The 23,350-nt window shown below is 44.7% G+C and overlaps 2 protein-coding genes across 2 annotated transcripts in view; one reads left to right on the top strand and one right to left on the bottom strand.

Moving 5' to 3' along the window:
• LOC143284193 (cholecystokinin receptor type A-like) overlaps positions 1-7,044 on the top strand; it is a 145,047-nt gene extending 138,003 nt beyond the window's left edge. The window contains exon 3 of the mRNA XM_076590861.1: positions 6,201-7,044. Within this exon, the coding sequence (XP_076446976.1) occupies positions 6,201-7,044 (844 nt within the window). The remainder of the gene's footprint in view (positions 1-6,200) is intronic.
• A 9,511-nt stretch (positions 7,045-16,555) lies between these two features.
• LOC143284200 (multidrug resistance-associated protein 1-like) overlaps positions 16,556-23,350 on the bottom strand; it is an 83,483-nt gene continuing 76,688 nt past the window's right edge. Inside the window, exons 31-32 of the mRNA XM_076590868.1 lie at positions 20,655-20,849; positions 16,556-16,763 (exon numbers count right to left, since the gene is read on the bottom strand). Of these exons, the coding sequence (XP_076446983.1) occupies positions 16,652-16,763; positions 20,655-20,849 (307 nt within the window). The 3' untranslated portion in view covers positions 16,556-16,651. The remainder of the gene's footprint in view (positions 16,764-20,654; positions 20,850-23,350) is intronic.

Genomic DNA, 23,350 nt, shown 5'->3' on the forward strand with positions numbered 1-23,350 from the left:
GTGTGTGTGTGTGTGTGCGCGCGCGCGCGCGCGTTTGTGTGTGTGTGTATGTGTGTGATTTGTTACAACTTCATTTATGTATTTTATGTACACGTGTTGTATACGCATCTCAAATTGTATTTGTGTTTTACATGTGTGTGTGTGTGTGTGTGTGTGTGTGTGTGTGCGTGCGCGTGTGTTAGTCTGTGTGTGTGTGCGTGCGCTTGCGCGCGTGGACGTGTGTGGGTCTGTACCCTTCCCCTACTTCATGTGACTGTCAACAAGAGGAGAGAGAGTGATGTGAACATCACTTAAACTCCGACAAGAAATGTCTAAATGCGATTAAATGAAGGGAGTAACTTTTTTGATTATGTAACTTCAGAAAGCTGGCTGTGTTTATTAGATTGGTGTGTGAATGGGGGTGTTTGAAGTTAATTTAGGGATGACAGTAGTGTGGGTTACCACGTTCGCAAGTTCTTGAGTATGTCTACAAAGAAAAATGGCAAATATTTATCACCTCATGGAAAAAGCGAACATTTGAAAATAGGTTAACTTCACAGAGTAAGGTAAGCTTTTTACATAAACATAAACTGCATTCAAGTTAAAAAGCGAATAAGTACATTTTGAATGTTCCGCAGTTTTAAAAATATTTGTATCCAGGATGTGTTTTCCTTGAATCAGTGTGTCTGGGTGTGTCGGGGTGCTGAGCTGACCGGAGTCGTGCTGACGGTATACGGCTCCACAGGTCACGGGGAAGGGGAGGAAAGCAGGCAGAAGTTCTGCCATTGATTCTCTTGGGAAACGAAACAGACACCAGCCGACTGGAAGGTAGGTCCACTTGTGAATTTACCAAAGAAAGGAAGCCTCACAGACTGGGAGCAACTGGAATGATAGCATCGCTCAAAGTGACGAGGAAAGATGAACAAGATCATCCAGGAACGATTAACAACTGCAAGGCGATGTCATGCAATGACCGCATCTTTTACTCTGAGACAACTCCTTCAGCTAAGCAAAGAATGCAATAGAAAACTTCTGCTGCTTTTATTATTTTGAAACATTTGGCGGAATTCACAGGGATAAACTATAGAACATCCTGAAACACTCTGACATTCCCAGTAAATTGTCAACATGATCAGACATTGTTGTGCACTGACAGCATGTGATAAGCGACATGTGGATGCCCCGACAGACCGATATAACATCACCACTGGAGTGAAACAAGGACACATGCTATCACAACCCGTCTGCCTTACACTGACTGCTGCATGTACAATGTGGTGCAGTCCGGAATACAAGGAAACAGATGGACTTATTCAGCAGGCTGGACTTTTGCTGGCGACGTCAACTTTCCACCCCATTGACATGCAGTTTCCCAGACTAAGACAGAACACCCTGCATCCACTGCTGGAAAACATGAGTTCCAGACCAGCACCAGGACTACAAACAGCTGAGAATAAACCAAAGTCCTGATGAGCCGGTTATGAACCAGGGTGAAGACACATAAAAGTACAGAGGTCGTTTGAAGAAGACACGGAGAAGACAGAAAAAAGTACAAAGGTCGCTTTACATAAGACACGGAGAAGACAGAAAAAAGTACAAAGGTCGCTTTACATAAGACATGGACAAGACAGAAAAAAGTACAAAGGTCGCTTTACATAAGACACGGAGAAGACAGAAAAAAGTACAAAGGTCGCTTTACAGAAGACACGGAGAAGACAGAAAAAAGTACAAAGGTCGCTTTACAGAAGACATGGACAAGACAGAAAAAAGTACAAAGGTCGCTTTACATAAGACACGGAGAAGACAGAAAAAAGTACAAAGGTCGCTTTACAGAAGACACGGAGAAGACAGAAAAAAAGTACAAAGGTCGTTTTTAGAAGACATGGAGAATGTACAAAGGTCGCTTTGAAGAAGACATGGAGAATGTACAAAGGTCTGTTTACCTCGGCTAAAAAATGGGAAACGGATTGTGATGCAGAAAGAGAAATGAAGACAAGAACCCCATGGCTGGGAAGGCGTTTGTGTCAGTCTGGAACAGATGGAAGATCTGGCACCACCAGCTTCAAAACCAAGATCTGTTCTTATTGCACGATTGTATTAATCAGAATCCTGCAAAGTCACCAGGAACGTTAGCCACGAACTGGAAACTTTACAAAACTGTTGCGCATGCAGAATTATGAAATTTCGTTTTTATTCATTTTCTTCTTCTTCTTCTTGTTGCTGTTTTCATTTTTATCTTATTCTTTTTTTTCTTTTTTGTCGAACACCATCTTGAACATTGAACTCAAGAAAAGAGTCTCCTTGCTCGACAACAACACTGAGATCAAGTGAAGAGGACGGCGCTGGACCCCAGTACATGTCCACAGAATGTTACCGGATGCCCTTCCAGCAGTACATGTCCTCAGAATGTCACCGGATGCCATTCCAGCAGTACATGTCCTCAGAATGTCACCGGATGCCCTTCCAGCAGTACATGTCCTCAGAATGTCACCGGCTGCCCTTCCAGCAGTACATGTCCTCAGAATGTCACCAGATGCCCTTCCAGCAGTACATGTCCTCAGAATGTCACTAGATGCCCTTCCAGCAGTACATGTCCTCAGAATGTCACCGGATGCCCTTCCAGCAGTACATGTCCTCAGAATGTCACCGGATGCCCTTCCAGCAGTACATGTCCTCAGAATGTCACCGGATGCCATTCCAGCAGTACATGTCCTCAGAATGTTACCGGATGCCCTTCCAGCAGTACATGTCCTCAGAATGTCACCGGATGCCCTTCCAGCAGTACATGTCCTCAGAATGTCACCGGATGCCCTTCCAGCAGTACATGTCCTCAGAATGTCACCGGATGCCATTCCACCAGTACATGTCCTCAGAATGTCACCAGATGCCCTTACAGTAGTACATGTCCTCAGAATGTCACTGGATGCCCTTCCAGTAGTACATGTCCTCAGAATGTCACCAGATGCCATTCCAGCAGTACATGTCCTCAGAATGTCACCAGATGCCCTTACAGTAGTACATGTCCTCAGAATGTCACTGGATGCCCTTCCAGCAGTACATGTCCTCAGAATGTCACCGGATGCCCTTACAGTAGTACATGTCCTCAGAATGTCACTACGTGCCCTTCCAGCAGTACATGTCCTCAGAATGTCACCGGATGCCCTTCCAGCAGTACATGTCCTCAGAATGTTACCGGATGCCCTTCCAGCAGTACATGTCCTCAGAATGTCACCGGATGCCATTCCAGCAGTACATGTCCTCAGAATGTTACCGGATGCCCTTCCAGCAGTACATGTCCTCAGAATGTCACCGGATGCCCTTCCAGCAGTACATGTCCTCAGAATGTCACCGGATGCCCTTCCAGCAGTACATGTCCTCAGAATGTCACTGGATGCCCTTCCAGCAGTACATGTCCTCAGAATGTCACCAGATGCCCTTCCAGCAGTACATGTCCTCAGAATGTCACCAGATGCCCTTACAGTAGTACATGTCCTCAGAATGTCACTGGATGCCCTTCCAGCAGTACATGTCCTCAGAATGTCACCGGATGCCCTTACAGCAGTACATGTCCTCAGAATGTCACCAGATGCCCTTACAGTAGTACATGTCCTCAGAATGTCACTGGATGCCCTTCCAGCAGTACATGTCCTCAGAATGTCACCGGATGCCCTTACAGTAGTACATGTCCTCAGAATGTCACTAGATGCCCTTCCAGCAGTACATGTCCTCAGAATGTCACCAGATGCCCTTACAGTAGTACATGTCCTCAGAATGTCACTGGATGCCCTTCCAGCAGTACATGTCCTCAGAATGTCACCGGATGCCCTTACAGTAGTACATGTCCTCAGAATGTCACTACATGCCCTTCCAGCAGTACATGTCCTCAGAATGTCACTAGATGCCCTTCAGCAGTACATGTCCTCAGAATGTCACCGGATGCCCTTCCAGCAGTACATGTCCTCAGAATGTCACTGGATGCCCTTCCAGCAGTAGTACATGTCCTCAGAATGTCACCGGATACCCTTCCAGCAGTACATGTCCTCAGAATGTCACTGGATGCCCTTCCAGCAGTACATGTCCTCAGAATGTCACCGGATACCCTTCCAGCAGTACATGTCCTCAGAATGTCACCGGATGCCCTTCCAGTGGTAGTCATGGACAGCACACGGAAAAGAGAACCGAAGAAGACCAAGGGAGGCAAGGCGCAGAACAGTTGATAAAGAATGGCTTCACCTGGGGAAAGGTAGCTCCGACAACAAAGATAGAAAGCAGCAGTGATCTATGGTGGCTTGCAACGCGTGCCACAGCGCTCGTAGAGGATTAATAAGAGATTTCAGATGGATAGAATGTTTTCCCAAATCAGAAGGGATGATTTTAAGTATACATGGAATTGGAAGCTGATGTTTGGTGGCTTCATCGTTATCACCATCGTCATCGTCGTGATTCTTGAACGTCTGGAAAATCATTGATGAAAAAACAAAAAAAAACAAAAAAAAACAACAAACAAACAAAACCAAAAAAAAAAACAAAACAAAAACAAAAAAAACACAAAAAACAACTAATTAAACGAAAACAAAGACATATCCTTTAAAACTGTCATTGTTAATAAAGCCTTACCCGAGCAGAAATCGTGCACGTGTTGTTTTTTATCAGCTGGCCAAGCTTGTCGGTAAAAAAAAAAATATCCGCTTGATCAAGATGGCAAAGTATTGTTTTGTTTTGCTGTCAATTGTCGCGTATGAGATCAAAGATGCTGCAGAGGTCAAAAGCTTGATCACAGACATAATTCAATGTTATTGCATGCAGTCGTGCCTTAATAATACGTGCATGAGTTGAGCACACGGGTGATTTTTGCCTGACGAAAGGAAACTGGGGTGAGAAAACACATCAATCACAATGGTCTTTTTGATGAGAGAGGGAATCAGAATGGGCGGATGGGAGGGTGCGCTGGTGTTTGTATGTATTCACTGGTTTGTTAAAATATATGTCTTCATTACTGATTTCTCTCCCTTCTGCCTTTTGTGTGTAGTCAGTCCGTGTCTCATGTGCACGTGCATGGTACCTACCTTTGTGTATGTCTGACGGTCTGCCTGTCCTATTGGATATGCAAGTGTGTGTGTGTGTGTGTGTGTGTGTGTGTGTGTGAATTTCTTAAATATTAAATGTTAAGTATCCAGTGGTGTCTCTCGGTGTGGGAGTTACAGTCGGCCAGTTACGTCAGTAACAAATTGTTCACGTGATAAGCAGAACATCCACGGTCGAAACTGCTGATACTGCTTCAAGGTCATGTCAAAAGTCCAGCTATCGACCTTGTGCCTGTATTATCAACACTTCAGGGCCATGTTTAATGTCAAGCTATCGACCTTGTGCCTGTATTATCAACACTTCAGGGTCATGTTTAAAGTCCAGCTATCAACCTCTTCCCTGTATTATCAACACTTCAGGGCCATGTTTAAAATCCAGCTATCAACCTCTTCCCTGTATTATCAACACTTCAGGGCCATGTTTGAAGTCCAGCTATCAACCTCTTCCCTGTATTATCAACACTTCAGGGCCATGTTTGAAGTCCAGCTATCAACCTCTTCCCTGTATTATCAACACTTCAGGGCCATGTTTAAAGTCCAGCTATCAACCTCTTCCCTGTATTATCAACACTTCAGGGCCATGTTTAATGTCCAGCTATCAACGTACGAGTAGATGAATAGTGCATGTGATGATTGACTCATAACATCGTCTGTCGCATAAGTTAGATCATAACCATCAGAGTTACGTATTTCGCATTTCTCAAGGCTTCTTCTGCCCGCACTGCATGAGAAAATCACAGCATCAGAATGGAGTGGAGGATTGTTTAATGGCCCGTCACACATGCAAGTGATTTTAGACATTTTGTCAAAGTATTAATTTTCACATTTTATTTCTGTATGTAAGTTATTTCGGTAGTTGTCTTTTTTGTTTGTAAGTTATTTCGGTAGTTGTCTTTCTGTGTGTAAGTTATTTAGTTATTTGTCTTTTTTGTGCCTATTTCCCTTCCTCTGTGTGTAAGTTATTTCAGTAGTTGTCATTCAGTGTATCAGTTACCTAGTTATTTGTCTTTTTGTGCCTATTTCCATTCCTCTGTGTGTAAGTTATTTCAGTAGTTGTCATTCAGTGTATCAGTTACCTAGTTATTTGTCTTTTTGTGGCTATTTCCCTTCCTCTGTTGCAGGCACGGCCTCCCGAAGCGTGCTGCCCAACTACCGGACGATCGAACTCCGGCTGCTGGGCAGGGACTCCATGCGCAGCATCACCTCGGTGTCCTCTACGGAGGAGACGTGTCTCTCGCGGTCGGCAACCATCATGTCCGGCATCGGCCCGCCCCTCGGCGGCCAGTTCTCGCGCACCAGCACCCTCACCGACCTCAACAACCCCGCCGGCGGAGGCGTCGGTGGCGGCAGCAGCTCGACGACACCCAAGCACAAGGGCCGCGCGGGAGGCCGCCACCACACGCACCGGATCCGGCACAGCAACCCGCGCAAGATCCGCGAGAACAAGATCCGCGTGATCCGCATGCTGTTCGTGGTGGTGCTGGAGTTCTTCCTGTGCTGGACCCCGCTCTACGTCATCCAGACCTGGATGATCTTTGACCTGGACACGGCCTACCAGCACGTCACGCCGCTGACCAAGTCGCTGCTGCACCTGCTGTCCTACGTGTCCTCCTGCACCAACCCCATCACCTACTGCTTCATGAACAAGAAGTTCCGCGAGGGATTCGTGCGTGTCTTCACGTGCCGCCGGCCTCCCCCGCCGCTGAAGGAGCGGCAGCGCCAGCACCTGTTGATGCTGCAGGACTCTCGCCGAAGCGAGCGCTACAACCCCATGGCCTCCCTCACCGCCGCGCCGCGCGGCACTTCCGTCAACGCCGCCAAGCCCATGATCCGCGCCAACTCTATGAGCGCCGGCCGGCCCACCAACCGCGTCAACTCTGCCAAGGCCATGATCCGCGCCAGCTCTGTCAGACAGTTCGAGTTCGTCAACAACATCAACCCCATCGAGGAGCATTCAGCCGAGGACTGCTCGCAGTCCTAACTTCTTTTTTTATAATGTACACCTTGTTATATATAGCCACGTTGTATCATCGTTGTCATCGCTAGCTACGAGACTACCGGCGTTACTTGGTGGGTGTGCCACATGCTCCCTTCCATGGGGTTTGAAGATACTGGATGTTTTTATCGATTGGTAATATTATGAATTCGTTATCGATTAAATCAACACCAACAACAATAACGGCAACAAGAACAAGAAAAAAACTGAATACTTCCAACGAGTTTACAATACTGTTTCTTACAGTAATGTCAGTCTTCTAGTAACGATTAGCGCTAATCAAACAAACAAACAAAAAATGACTGAGTTACCATTTTCAGGATACTTTTTGTTAGCTATCCAACAATCGATCACTACCCATTAAGAAAACACCACACACGTGATTTTGACAAAGATGATGTGAGTCATTTCAAAGTGACACTCCTGCAGATTGCATGGGCAGATGCACTGATCATGGATATACGATGGCGTAAAGCTTCCTTGTAGAAAGCAGACAGCTACCATGCGAGTGCATTTGTGAAGCAAAGGTGTATCAGACTATCGTTTTTCTGTCTTCCTTTTCTAAGTCGTGACCAATTTACAATAGATTAGTATTTTTTTTATTCAGATGCAGATACAAAAATGTTTAGATTTTTTGTGTGTGTGCTCAATTGATAACTCTAGATATGTACATATCGGAATTCAACATATGACGATAAGTGCCGGTGCGTGTAGAAAATAACCAGTGTATATATATATATATATATATATATATATATATATATATATATATATATATATAAGAGAGAGAGACACTACCCCATAAGTCCCCCACTTTAACTTTAGACTCGGTGGATAAAGAACTCTGGCGTCTTCCCTTCAGACAGTGAGCTAACTTCCACAGAATATATATATATATATATATATATATATATATATATATATATATATATATAAGAGAGAGAGAGAGACACTACCCCATAAGTCCCCCACTTTAACTTTAGACTCGGTGGATAAAGAACTCTGGCGTCTTCCCTTCAGACAGTGAGCTAACTTCCACAGAATAAAACCAAAGCCACAATCACCACAGTGTACCACACCTTCCCCAGTTCCCTGGAAGAATAAAACCAAAGCCACAATCACCACAGTGTACCAACACCTTCCCCAGTTCCCTGGAAGAATAAAACCAAAGCCACAATCACCACAGTGTACCAACACCTTCCCCAGTTCCCTGGAAGAATAAAACCAAAGCCACAATCACCACAGTGTACCACACCTTCCCCAGTTCCCTGGAAGAATAAAACCAAAGCCACAATCACCACAGTGTACCAACACCTTCCCCAGTTCCCTGGAAGAATAAAACCAAAGCCACAATCACCACAGTGTACCAACACCTTCCCCAGTTCGCTGGCGGGAACAGGACTGGGCTGGATGAATGATCGTTTACTTTCGGTTAACATTTTCCCCTAACTCTACGCTAATTCCAAAGACCCAGGAAAACAATTCTTGACTCGAAGCAAACTCCGCGTTGCTTGAACAGCCCTTCTTCAGGATCGTTGATGCAACCCAGCGCTGGCCTTCACAGCTGAACTGTGTGTGACATTCGAACGGCCTTTCTTCAGCCCCAACCAAGCAGACAGCTGATGGCCAATTAACGCAGAGTTGCTGACCATGGCGACCTGTCGGCACCAGATAGAGGCCGTGTGATGTGTGACCAGGGCTGGTCAAGTCCACTGGCTTTGTGAAACAGAAACAGATTCATGTCCACTTTATGAGACAGAAACAGCTTCATGTCCACTGGCTTTGTGTGATACAAACAGCTTCATTGGCTGTGTGAGATACAAACAGCTTCATGTCCACTGGCTTTGTGTGATACAAACAGCTTCATGTCCACTGGCTTTGTGTGATACAAACAGCTTCATGTCCACTGGCTGTGTGTGATACAAACAGCTTCATGTCCACTGGCTGTGTGATACAAACAGCCTCATGTCCACTGGCTTTGTGAGATATAAACAGCTTCATGTCCACTGACTTTGTGAGATACAAACAGCTTAATGTCCACTGACTTTTTGTGATAGAAACAGCTTCATTGGCTGTGTGAGATACAAACAGCTTCATGTCCACTGACTGTGTGATACAAACAGCTTCATGTCCACTGGCTGTGTGAGATACAAACAGCTTCATGTCCACTGACTGTGTGATACAAACAGCTTCATGTCCACTGGCTGTGTGAGATAGAAACAGCTTCATGTCCACTGGCTGTGTGAGATAGAAACAGCTTCATGTCCACTGGCTGTGTGAGATAGAAACAGCTTCATGTCCACTGGCTGTGTGAGATACAAACAGCTTCGTGTCCTCTGGCTTTGTGTGATACAAACAGCTTCATGTCCACTGGCTTTGTGAGATACAAACAGCTTAATGTCCACTGACTTTGTGTGATAGAAACAGCTTCATTGGCTGTGTGAGATAAAACAGCTTCATGCCCACTGGCTTTGTGTGATACAAACAGCTTCATGTCCACTGGCTGTGTGATACAAACTGCGTGTTTTGACTGGCAGAAAGCACCGAGGCGTCTCTGGAATTTTTGACAGTCCCGGTGTTCAAGGACAGGTTCCATGTATTCAACACACACTGGCGGACCACGTACGTGCGGACTGCACACAACGCAAAATGGTAAAGCCAACGTCGAGGCAAGGAGTTTATTTCGTGTGTCTTCTAGGGGCATTGAATAAACATTACATACCATGTACATACATTCTCTCTCTCTCTCTCTCTCTCTCTCTCACCACAGAAACAAAAAGAGCGATGTAAAAAAAAAAAAAAAAAATGGCAACATCAACAACAAAAAAGTTCACTTGAGCAGATACATATTAATATCACCGCTTTTTTTATCTTTTTTTTTTCTTTTTTTTTCCTCGAGGAGTCGTTACTTTCAAGGTGACCAGTCCAACTACTTCAGCGACCAATCAGAGAAGAGAAACTGGATGGTTGGTGAAGCATGGCCGGCTTGAAAAGATCAAGCAGTAAGTCGGATACAAAACGAACACTCATACTCGAAACACAGACAGCCACAAACATTGAGACAAGGAGAGAGAAGAGGGAGAGGTGTGGTGGGGGGTAGGGGGGGGGGGGGGTTCCAGACAAGAGTACCTCTACAACAAAACCGTTCAGACAATGGGTAGAAGTTAAAGAAAGGAAGCCTTGACAAAATAATGTCAAGCTTTGAGAGCACTTTTTCACCAGCACTGCCCCCCGGGGTGTCACTTTTTCTGCAGTTAAAAAAAGTATCCCCTACATTTGAAAAAAAAATCGATTTAAAACTTTGCCCTTTTCAGCCGTTCTCTTGCTGTCCATAAAAGCATATGAAGGAAGACATCTGTGGAAAAAAATCGTCAGAACAGTATGATCAGATCATCATGCATCCTTTGCTGGACCGAAGAGTTCCCCTCATCAGAGATTCAAAGTTGTAAAAACTTAGCAAAGACGGGCCGCTGGTTCCGCAGAAGTGTAAACGTCTTCGAGTTTAGTTCTTTCCTCAACTAAAACACTGTCAGATGCTAACGCTAAGTGGGCTGTATGCAGTCAGAGTTTGGCTGAAACACCATCAGATGCTGATGTTTCGTGGACTGTATGCAGTCAGAGTTTGGCTGAAACACCATCAGGTGCTAATGTTTCGTGGGCTGTATGCAGTCAGAGTTTGGCTGAAACACCATCAGGTGCTAATGTTTCGTGGGCTGTATGCAGTCAGAGTTTGGCTGAAACATCATCAGATGCTAATGTTTAGTGGGCTGTATGCAGTCAGAGTTTGGCTGAAACACCATCAGGTGCTAATGTTAAGTGGGCTGTATGCAGTCAGAGTTTGGCTGAAACATCATCAGATGCTAATGTTTAGTGGGCTGTATGCAGTCAGAGTTTGGCTGAAACACCATTAGGTGCTAATGTTAAGTGGGCTGTATGCAGTCAGAGTTTGGCTGAAACATCATCAGATGCTAATGTTTAGTGGGCTGTATGCAGTCAGTTTGGCTGAAACACCATCAGATGCTAACGTTAAGTGGGCTGTATGCAGTTTCCATGTCAGAGCCAAAACACCATCAGATGCTAATGTTTAGTGGGCTGTATGAAGTCAGTTTGGCTGAAACACCATCAGATGCTAACGTTAAGTGGGCTGTATGCAGTTTCCATGTCAGAGCCAAAACACCATCAGATGCTAATGTTTAGTGGGCTGTATGCAGTTTCCATGTCAGAGCTGAAACACCATCAGATGCTAATGTTAAGTGGGCTGTATGCAGTCAGAATTTGGCTGAAACACCATCAGATGCTAATGTTAAGTGGGCTGTATGCAGTTTCCATGTCAGTTTGACTGCTGTTCCAGGCACATCATACCACACCGACATTTTCTAAATGGCTACACTATATAAACTTTTTTTTCTAATGGTACGAAATTGTTTGCCGCTTGGTCTTGCAGTGTTTGGGAATGCGGAGAACTGTCTTATTGTGGATTTTCGTGACTGGAGGAATAAGATTAAAAGGAGAATGATTTTGATTGAGATGATGAGAGATCAGAAAAGGAAATCTGCCCGAGTTGAAGGAAAAGCTGAATTTTACCTGCAAAACACTGAATATGCAGAAAAGAAAGGTCGCTATAATGAAAATAAGTTTAATCATTTCTCCAGCATATTCGCGAGTTTATTCCACTGCTAAAGCAGCAGTAGCAATAACAACAGTGACCACCAGTAGTGATTATTATCATAAGTGAACGATCATATTCAGTTTCTTCAAAAATCGAACTCTATGAATATGAACAACTCTGATTCAACTGCACGACTGGCAGTTTAAATGCACGAGCAATTCAGATACTCTTGTACAACCTTCCTGTGCCATTATATATAATTTTCCATTACGATGATCATCGTCAGGATTTAACCTTTTGTTTCCAACAAGCGACAAGAATGGAATCCGATGGAGGAGTGGTAGTTGCTCATTTGCTCGCAACCACATATCAGCCGTTAGCTGCAGGAGGACCAAAGGCAAAATACGGCGGAGGGTAAAAAGTCATACAACTGTCTTGGGTCTTTTCCGTCGGGAACCCGTGTGGCCTGTGCACAGAAGCCCTTTAAAGGTCACTGCGACGTGTTTGTTGGTCTGGTGTTATTGTTCGCCGGTCTGCAGCTTCGCACTTTGATATTTGACACACCAGGTGTTTTTCTCACAGGTCTTACCATCACTGAATGAGATATGACATCTCTTTCAACACCCCCCACCCCCTGACCATCACTGAATGAGATATGACATCTCTTCCAACCCCCCCTCCCCCTCTGACCATCACTGAATGATACGTGACGTCTCTTTCAACACTTCCGCCCCCCCACTAACCATCACTGAATGAGATATGACGTCTCTTCCAACCCCCAACCCCCCCCCCCCCTTCCCCTCTGACCATCACTGAATGAGATATGACGTCTCTTCCACACACCCCTCCCCCTCTGACCATCACTGAATGAGATATGACGTCTCTTCCACCCCACCCCCCCTCCTCCCCCTCTGACCATCACTGAATGAGATATGACGTCTCTTCCAACCCCCCCTCCCCCTCTGACAATCACTGAATGATATGTGACGTCTCTTCCAACCCCCCCTCCCCCTCTGACCATCACTGAATGAGATATGACGTCACTGAATGATATGACGTCTCTTCCACCCCCCACCCCCCTCCTCTCCCTCTGACCATCACTGAATGAGATATGACGTCTCTTCCAACCCCCAACCCCTCCCCCTCTGACCATCACTGAATATGACGTCTCTTCCAATCCCCCCCCCCCTCCTCCCCCTCTGACCATCACTGAATGAGATATGACGTCACTGAATGAGATATGACGTCTCTTCAAACCCCGTCCCACCTTTTGGCCAGCGTCACCAGAACCGTTGAGTGTTCACACCTACACGACTGTTCGAACAATGTGCCCATTGAAACTAGTTCATATAGTGCGGTGATTTGAAACTAGTTCATAATGTGTGCCCTTTGAAAATAGTTCATACACTTGTGTCCATAAGCATTTTATACAGCATTTTAACGACCAGATATATAGGGGCGGGGTGGGTGAGATGATGGAAAAGACATGTCATGACATTTCGTTCATCATACCATATAAGATGCCAAAATTATGGATGAATAAATGTGGCAAATTAATCTTCCCGTCGGTATCTAACTGGGGGGTGCGGGGAGGGGTGAATGTGGGGAGGAGGGTGAGGGGCGATTAACATGAATGAGGACTCTGCCAACCTGGTGATCAACATGAATGAGGACACTGCCACAAGCTGGGTGATTAACATGAGGACACTGCCAACCTGGGTGATTAACATGAATGAGGACACTGCCACAACCTGCGTGGTTAACATGAATGAGGACACTGCCACAACCTGCGTGGTTAACATGAATGAGGACACTGCCACAACCTGGGTGATTAACATGAGGACACAGCCAACCTGGGTGATTAACATGAATGAATGAGGACACTGCCACAACCTGCGTGGTTAACATGAATGAGGACACTGCCACAACCTGGGTGATTAACATGAGGACACTGCCAACCTGGTGTTTAACATGAATGAGGACACTGCCACAACCTGGTGATCAACATGAATGAGGACACTGCCACAACCTGGGTGATTAACACGAATGACACTGCCAACCTGGAGATCAACATGAATGAGGACACTGCCACAACCTGGTGATCAACATGAATGACACTGCCAACCTGGGTGATTAACATGAATGAGGACACTACCACAACCTGGGTGATCAACATGAGGACACTGCCAACCTGGGTGATTGACATTAATGACACTGCCAACCTGGGTAATTAACATGAATGAGGACACTGCCACAACCCGGGTGATTAACATGAATGAGGACACTGCCACAACCTGGGTGATTAACATGAATGAGGACACTGCCACAACCTGGGTGATTAACATGAATGACACTGCCACAGCCCGGGTGATTAACATGAATGACACTGCCAAACCGGGATGATTAACATGAATGAGGACACTGCCACAACCTGGGTGATCAACATGAATAAGGACACTGCCAACCTGGGTGATTAACATGAATGAGACACTGCCACAACCTGGGTGATTAACGTGAATGAGGACACTGCCAGAGCCTGGGTGATTAACATGAATGAGGACACTGCCAACCTGGGTGATTAACGTGAATGAGGACACTGCCAACCTGGTGATTAACATGAATGAGGACACTGCCACAACCTGGGTGATTAACATGAGGACACTGTGAACCTGGGTGATTAACATGAATGAGGACACTGCCAACCTGACAAAGATGAACAAGTTAGACCACCCTCCCTTTATTCTTTAGTGATACCACAAGGAGCAAAGTTAAGTCATTTGGAAGACTGTGATTGTGGTAGATTTTATCGCAAGTGAAATAGAACTGTAGCTTGGGTGAGGAAGGGAGGTAAGGTAGGAATGGATTTCCCCGAGTCTGTCTGTCTGTCTGCCAGTCTGTCTGTCTGTCTGTCTGTCTGTCTGTCAGTGATGATCCAAGACACGACATGACTGACCCGTTTCCTTCGGGAAGAAAGGTGGCAAAAACTGATGGTCAAGACGCTTATCTGCCAGTACAGTATCCATGAAGGTCTGGGTTCGAATCCCGCTCTCGCCCTTTCTCCCAGGTTTGACTGGAAAATCAAACCGAGCGTCTAGTCATTCGGACGAGAGGATAAAACGAGGTCCTGTGTGCGGAACGCACTTGGCACACTGAAACGGAACCCATGGCAACATAATTGTGTTGTCCACTGGCACAATTCTGCAGAAGAGATTCCCTCTGACAGGTACACAAAGATATATTCATGCATTCAAGGCCTGAGCACGTCGGATTTTGCTGCTGATCGGGCATCTGCCTAACAGTTGTGGTGTAACGTATATGGGTTTGTCCAAGCGCAGTGAGAAACTGAAACTGACTCGTTTCAAGACGCAAACACGCTGCAAGGAGGCCAGCAAGATGCTCCGAAGACCACTGGGCCCTGTCTGACCATGAATGATCCTCCCTCAGATCAGGAAGAGCAATGGGCCATGTCTGCCCATGAATGATCCTCCCTCAGATCGGGAAACGACGCGTCTAAAAGGCGATCAAGTTCTTTTGGACAGCTTTGAAGGTGAATATTTGGCACTTCTTTCTGGACTGTATTTTTCCCTAAGTGCTGTATTACCCACTTTATCCTCTGTCTGCATGTAGGGATTTCCCAATGAAAGTGGGCGTTTTCCTCCCTACCACAGGTCGGCAGGGGTCAGCAAAGGGACTGGTACAGATCGTCTGACTCAAAGGACCCATCTCACAGAGGTTTTCATCAATTGTGGGTCAACTGTGGCATAGGAAGCTATGGATATCTCGTACCAACATACTGTGTCTGTTAACGAATGAGGTTTCGATTAAGAATACTGGAATGAGCTTTGCTTGTAGATAATAGCGCGCGCGCGCGCACACACACGCACACACACACACACACACACACACACACACAGAGACCAACTCCTTAAATGCACTCCCGTCTCCCTCCTGAGACAAACAAAACCCTTTCAAGCAAATCAAGAAAAAAGCCTGGGCCCATTCCCGCTTTCTCTACCATGAAACCGTCAGCACAGCAGGTATGCAGACGATTTGTTGGTTTGCCTGCGGAAGATCCTCGAGTCGAAAAACGTTGCACCTTGTTAGCGTTGTGGCATGTCGGTGTATGTTCCTATACACAAGATGAGCGCACAACAGTTCTCGTTTAATATTGCCAAGCGAGACCTGACGATAACTTAATTCCTAATAATTGGTGATCTCGATCAATCTATGCCCTTAATCTTTCCATACCCATTTGATTTAAACCCTTTATGAAGTTCTACCAGACGAGGAATTGAGCTTTCGCTTGCGGGGCAGTATTATGAAGACGATTAAGTATTTAGTGGACAGCACTCGTCACCATGTCCAGTGTAAAAACAATGACACCAGGTCGTAGACTAGCTGTGAAGTCACTAATCCCTTTATGAATATGAAACAACGTAAGTGAGCAAGCTGTAGGGCGAGTTCCGTCTCTGCGTGCCTCTCTCTCTCTCTCTCTCTCGTCTGTGTTAAAACCAGGGGAAAAAAACAACAACAAACAACGAAACGATGTTTGCTGCCCAGGAACTACCCTCGTCCAAATATCAAATCGGGCATCCTGACACCATGTTACGCGGGTGTTGAAATGGAAGTTTGGGACATGATGGAGGAAAACAAATATGTTCGGTCATACAAACTAACAATTTACAACAAACGCCCATTACTGATGTTTAACCATTTCGGAAGCAATGGTTCCGATACCAATTGTTTTTGTTTTGTTTTGTTTTATCTCGACTTTTAAACTCTATACAAAGGAACGTAACTCTCGAGTCTCACTGGCTGTTTTCAATTAAAGATAACAAATCCAACAATGGGGAACATTAAACTGAGCTTTGTCCGTGAATGTGAACTAGCACAAGTCCAGTCATCCGGAGCCCCCCACCCCCCACCCCCCCTCCACCCACACACACACACACACAAACACACTTCATCGTCTACAGTTGACAATTAGGCCAGCCCCGCATCTTTGACCATCGCAGCGAAGATGGAATCGGGTTTAGCCAGCAGGTTTTGGGGCGTGTCAAACTCCTGCACTTCTCCAGCGTCCAGTACCAGTATCCTGTGACACAAAGAAATACTGTGGGTCATGCTGGTTCCTGAGTCCTGTACCAGTATCCTGTTTGTTTGTTGTTGTTTCTAAAATCCGAAACCAGTTCGTGACAAACATTTGGGGAACACTTTATAGGCTGTGTGTGTGTGTGTGTGTGTGTGGGTGTGGTAATTTTTTTCTCGAAATACTTTGTCTGCAAATGACAAATCTGGCTTAAACATAGTATGAAAAAATCTTCACAGTCATACCAATAGCAGGTTTTAAGTCTCTCGAATTATGCCGTATTTCTGAATCATTATTGGTTTATTTCGTTGAGATTTGTTGCGAAATCCGAAAATTCTAAAAATCGCTTCCCCTTGAGTTACTGGAAGGTAGGATGTGTTTGAAGACTACATGACCTCGTTTTTCTCATTCACAAATAAAAGGAAAGAAATACAAATTCTGGCTAGAACACATACAGTAATACTAACTACACCATCGATGTGTTTACTGCATATGAATATTCCAAAGTGGACACTGGATTAACTGGAATTAACACACACAAAAAAAAATGAATCGATCATTTCTTTCAGGCGTTACAGACTGGTTCGTGCAGATCTAGAGATCTACAATGTGTCGCAATGTTCTTGAAGCGATGGCAACGTCTCCTTTACCGCCGAAATAAAAGAATAACCGAGATATAATAAAAACACACACAAAAATATTATTTAAACGGCGTTATTACGTCCACTACAATCACATCTGTTTATCACACGAAGAAGAAAACGTCAAATTTAGTCAAATGACGTCAGATGCACCCCAGCAGTGGAGATTAGTCTGCTTGCTTCAGAACTGAACAAGCATGGTTCAATCCGGCTGACATGCCTTTTTTTTCTCTTCCAAGCTTATCTTACATACCATATTTTATACAGAGCACTTTTCAATTTTTTTAATCACTTTTTTTTTCTCCTCATGATTCCTTTACTTGATAAAGCGTGAAGCACAAGTGAGTCTTGAGGGCTTTGCCTCTTGTTTCATTTCTGATAAAGACAACTCTGAACATATTCTGAGACTGTTTTATCAGTTGCATTTGAGTACCTTGCTTCTACGTTGTGCATCTATTGCAAGAACTCTGAAGGTGGGCCTCTCCTTTAACTTTTCAAGACAGGTTCTTCTTTCCACTCTTGAGTGTTGCTGTACCTCCCCCTTTCTATTCTATTCACAAACTGTTAACACGGACACTACCCCCCCTTTCTATTCTATTCACAAACTGTTAACACTCCCCCCCCCCCTTTCTATTCTGTTCACAAACTGTTAACACGGACACTTTTCCCTCCCCCTTTCTATTCTGTTCACAAACTGTTAACATGGACACCCCCCCCCTTTCTATTCTATTCACAAACTGTTAACACAGACACTTTTCCCTCCCCCTTTCTATTCTATTCACAAACTGTTAACACGGACACTTTTCCCTCCCCCTTTCTATTCTGTTCACAAACTGTTAACACGGACACCCCCCACCCCCACCCCTTTCTATTATATTCACAAACTGTTAACACGGACACTTCCCCCCCCCCCCCTTTCTATTCTGTTCACAAACTGTTAACACGGACACTCCCCCCCCCCCATTTCTATTCTATTCACAAACTGTTAACACGGACACTTCCCCTCCCCCCCCCCTTTCTATTCTATTCACAAACTGTTAACACGGACACTTCCCCTCCCCCCCCCCCTTTCTATTCTATTCACAAACTGTTAACACGGACACTCCCCCCCCCCCTTTCTATTCTATTCACAAACTGTTAACACGGACACTTCCCCTCCCCCCCCCCTTTCTATTCTATTCACAAACTGTTAACACGGACACTTCTCCTCCCCCCCTTTCTATTCTATTCACAAACTGTTAACACGGACACTTCTCCTCCCCCCCTTTCTATTCTATTCACAAACTGTTAACACGGACACTCCCCCCCCCTTTCTATTCTATTCACAAACTGTTAACACGGACACTTCCCCTCCCCCCCCTTTCTATTCTATTCACAAACTGTTAACACGGACACTCCCCCCCCCCCCCTTTCTATTCTATTCACAAACTGTTAACACGGACACTTCCCCTCCCCCCCTTTCTATTCTATTCACAAACTGTTAACACGGACACTTCCCCTCCCCCCCCTTTCTATTCTATTCACAAACTGTTAACACGGACACTTTTCCCGCAAAACGACTGGTCAGTGATTCTGATTTTATCAAGTATGATTTTGAATGACAGTGATTACTGTTTCTTTTTATATAGATTTGTTGATTATTTTCGGGGACGGGGGGGGGGGGGGGGGGGGGGGAGGGGGTATTTTCTTTCCAAAAATAATTGTATCATGTTAATTTTTTCAGTGCATGTTGTTTGTCATTGCTTAAATATTTCTGAATGTATTATATATTATATCAGTTAGGGAGCAACGCAACAGATGGCTGACTTTGGAAAGATATACAATCTGTTTTCACCGTATGTACCCAATATATCTGTTATCTAAACCTACTTAAAACTGCATACTGACAGAGGAACTGTTCAAACCAAAGGTAACTATAAAGTATTTTAACGTTCTCATGGCTTGACCAGGCTGGAAAGTGAGCAAAGCAAAGCGTGTGTTGGTGAGCGCCCATGTGCGTGCGCATGTCTTCACATTTACGTGCACGTGTGCGTGTGCGTTTAATATACATGTCATGATGCTGTCTTGATGAAACAATTTATTGGTCACGTTTCTTCTTCAAAAGCATTTCGGCATTTTTCATCTTGTACATGTATGTGCCCACATTTACGCCCGATTCTAATTCGGACGTCTTGATTATGGCTGTTAGATATTTCAAACAATACAGATCGTTCTTCTGCTAATTCCATTAAACCCATGTACAGAAGCAGTCGGAGTGTACGTGTGGTGTGTACGTGTCTCTGTCGGAGCCAGACTGAGTGAGTGTCTCCCTCGGAGTGGAGATCACCTCCACCACGTCCCTCCAACGACAGACCCCCCCAGACCCCTCCCCACCATGAATTTGCTGACACTGAAGACATGACAAGACTCATCCCAAGCCAGAAAGTGGGGGGTATTGAAACTAAGGTCACCGTGAAGCAGGGCATGAAAGGCCACGTTAACCTTTCTAATCATTGTCCAAACTGTTCAGTTGATGAGCAAATGGTGTGAGCATAAATGCACAGAAGTCATAGAAAAACCCTCCCCTAAAACTCCACCCTCCACCACCCACCTACCATCCTTTTCTGTACCCCCCCCCTCCCCTCTCCTCCCCTGTCAATGTCAAGGACGGTGTGCAGGCGGTGAGCGATGAGGCTACTGACTGAGTGGAAAAAAGCATGCTCACCCACCACAAATTGCAACAGAAAGTTTGTTTCCAGGAACACAGTCACCATAACCCTGCCATCACCACAGAGAGTTATAATGGTCTAGGGACTCATATAATTATGTAGATGGTGTAAGCACAAATGCACAGCAGTCCCTGAAGTCACTGGAAGATGACCACCCACCCCCACCCCACTAGCCCCCAACACACACACCTCCCCTTTCTGCGCTCCTCCCTTCCCCTCCCCTCCCTCCCCCCTCACCTGTCAGTGGAGCACGGTGTGGAGGCGGTGAGCTATGGTGAGGACAGTGCAGTGGGTGAAGGCCTGGCGCTCCTCCCTTCCCCTCCCCTCCCTCCCCCCTCACCTGTCAGTGAAGCACGGTGTGGAGGCGGTGAGCTATGGTGAGGACAGTGCAGTGGGTGAAGGCCTGGCGCTCCTCCCTTCCCCTCCCCTCCCTCCCCCCTCACCTGTCACAGTGGAGCACGGTGTGGAGGCGGTGAGCTATGGTGAGGACAGTGCAGTGGGTGAAGGCCTGGCGCTCCTCCCTTCCCCTCCCCTCCCTCCCCCCTCACCTGTCACAGTGAAGCACGGTGTGGAGGCGGTGAGCTATGGTGAGGACAGTGCAGTGGGTGAAGGCCTGGCGCACGGTCACCTGGATCAGGGCGTCGGTCTCCACGTCCACTGCAGCCGTCGCCTCGTCCAGCACCAGGACCCGCGTCCTGCGTAACAGAGTCCTGGCCAGGCACAGCAGCTGGCGCTGACCCACACTGAAACAGTGTCCACCACCACCACCACCACTGCCGTCAGCACGGGCGTCTATCGTAATGATGATAATCATCATCATGAGCATATATTTTTTTACTGTGATTTGATGAAGCCTTAACTGCACGAAAGTGCGTCATCACAAATGACAGAGAACTTTACAGGGTTGTTTGTTTGTTTTTTTACTTTCTGCATTCATTATCAGTTGTTTCGCTTGTTAGATTAACGACTTCTCTTTTACGAAGTCCATTAAGTAATTTTCTGTAATTGTACTTAGATATTTGTTTCAAATTTCACCAACCTCCCTCCCCCATATAACTGGTTTCCCCCAACTTACCATTCATCCTCATCCCCCTTTTCTTCTAAAAGATAATACTCAAATGTATACAATAATACTCTAACAAAATGTCTTCAATCACCGATATGTGTGACGGGGCATTAAACAAAAATCCTCCTCCCCATCCTCCTCTTCTTCTTCCTCTTCTTCTTGGCGTAAGTGACCACAATGCCGTCTCCATTACATGGGGAAAAAAGGGTTTCAAAATACCCAAAACAGGTCATACTGTTGTCACATTTCGGTCATTTAAACATTTTAATCTGGACGCCTTTCAATCAGACCTCATTTCTGCACCTTTCACTAACATTTATAGCTTTACTAATCCAGACGAAGCCCTTTCCTTTTGGACTGCAACGTTACTGCATGTTGTTGATAAACATATCCCTTTAATTCAGAGACGAGTCAAGTCGGAAATTCTTCCGAGTTGGCTTACGCAAGATATCTTTCAAGCAATGGATGACAGAGACCATCAAAAGATAATCGGTCCATTCGAAGAATACCAGAAGAAACGTAATATTGTCAAATACATGATCAGAAAGTCTAAACGGATTTTCTTTCGTAAGCTAATCGAAGACAAAAGCAACACAGCCTCCATATGGAAGGCTATACACCAACTCACCAAACCAAACAATTCAAATGCGGAATGTCTCATTCCTGTTGATACACTGAACAATCACTTTGCTGACATTGGAAACAAATTAATCGCAAATGACAGTGCACACACTTCTTTTGATTTCAGCATCTTAGAAAACTTCTGTCATAATAAAGATATAAAAACAAAGTTTTCTGTTCCATTAATGTCTATTCATGAAGTCTTATCTTATTTAGTATCGCTAAAAAATAAAAACTCGTGTGGCTTCGATGGCATTAGTCCAAAAATATTAAAACTATCTGCACCTTATATTGCCGATTCTCTTACTTATCTCTTCAATCTTTGTCTATCCAAAAATCATTTTCCAAAAGAGTTTAAATATGCAAAGGTTATTCCCCTGCATAAAAAAGGTGATGTTAATGATGTCAATAATTACAGACCAATCTCATTGTTGTCTTCTGTCTCAAAAGTTCTAGAACGTCATGTACACCTTTGTCTTACATTCTTTATTGAAAAATATCAGCTTCTACATACCAGTCAATCAGGATTTAGACAGCACCATTCTTGTGAAACCGCTTTATGTAGAATAACTGATGCATGGCTGCGTGATATTAATAAAAGCAAGGTGGTTGGAGTGATATTCCTTGATTTTACAAAAGCGTTTGACTTAATCAATCACGAAATATTGCTTCACAAATTGAAATGTTATGGTATTGACGATAACTGCTTATTGTTTCTCAGATCTTACCTAGAAAACCGTATTCAGGCTGTCTATTCACGTGGCTTTATTTCTTCCAAAAGGCATGTTCCAAGAGGAGTACCGCAGGGGTCAATTCTAGGCCCTCTCTTATTTTCCTTGTATATCAACGATCTACCTTTATCAATTCAACATGCAATCTGTGATTTATTTGCTGATGATACATCAATACAATATGCTAGTCACAATGTTGACGAAATTAGTTATCACCTGAATGCTAACATGAAATCTGTCGAAAACTGGTGTGATGCTAATGATATGGTCGTGCACCCTGAAAAGACAGAATGCATGTTAATTTGTCCTCGTCAGAAAAGACAGAACATAAAAGACGCACAACTTAACATAAAATATAAAGACAATACTATCAAACAAGTTACTAAGCATATACTATTAGGCATTACTATTGATCAAAATCTTTCGTGGCAGGAACATATTCATTGCCTCATAAAACAAGTATCATCTAGTGTATTCCAATTATCACAGATCAAACACTTTCTTGATAATCATTCTAGACGTGTGTTTTACTTTGCCTATATCCAGTCTCGCCTCAGCTATTGCTCGATTATTTGGGGTAAATGTCCTCCTTCTACATTAAAGCCACTTTGCTCTTTACAAAAACGTGCCATTAAGATGATTAACCATGTAAATACCACAGGTGGATCTGTGCACAATATGTACAAAGAACTTCAAATATTACCTGTCCATCTACTTATTAGATATAACACATTGATTCTTATGCATAAAATTGTTCATAACGCATGCCCACAATATTTAAAATCGTTATTTTGTTTCCAGTTCCAACGTAATTCAGATAGAGCTA

Source organism: Babylonia areolata, chromosome 7 (genome assembly GCF_041734735.1).
Source record: "Babylonia areolata isolate BAREFJ2019XMU chromosome 7, ASM4173473v1, whole genome shotgun sequence".
NCBI lineage: Eukaryota > Metazoa > Mollusca > Gastropoda > Neogastropoda > Buccinidae > Babylonia > Babylonia areolata.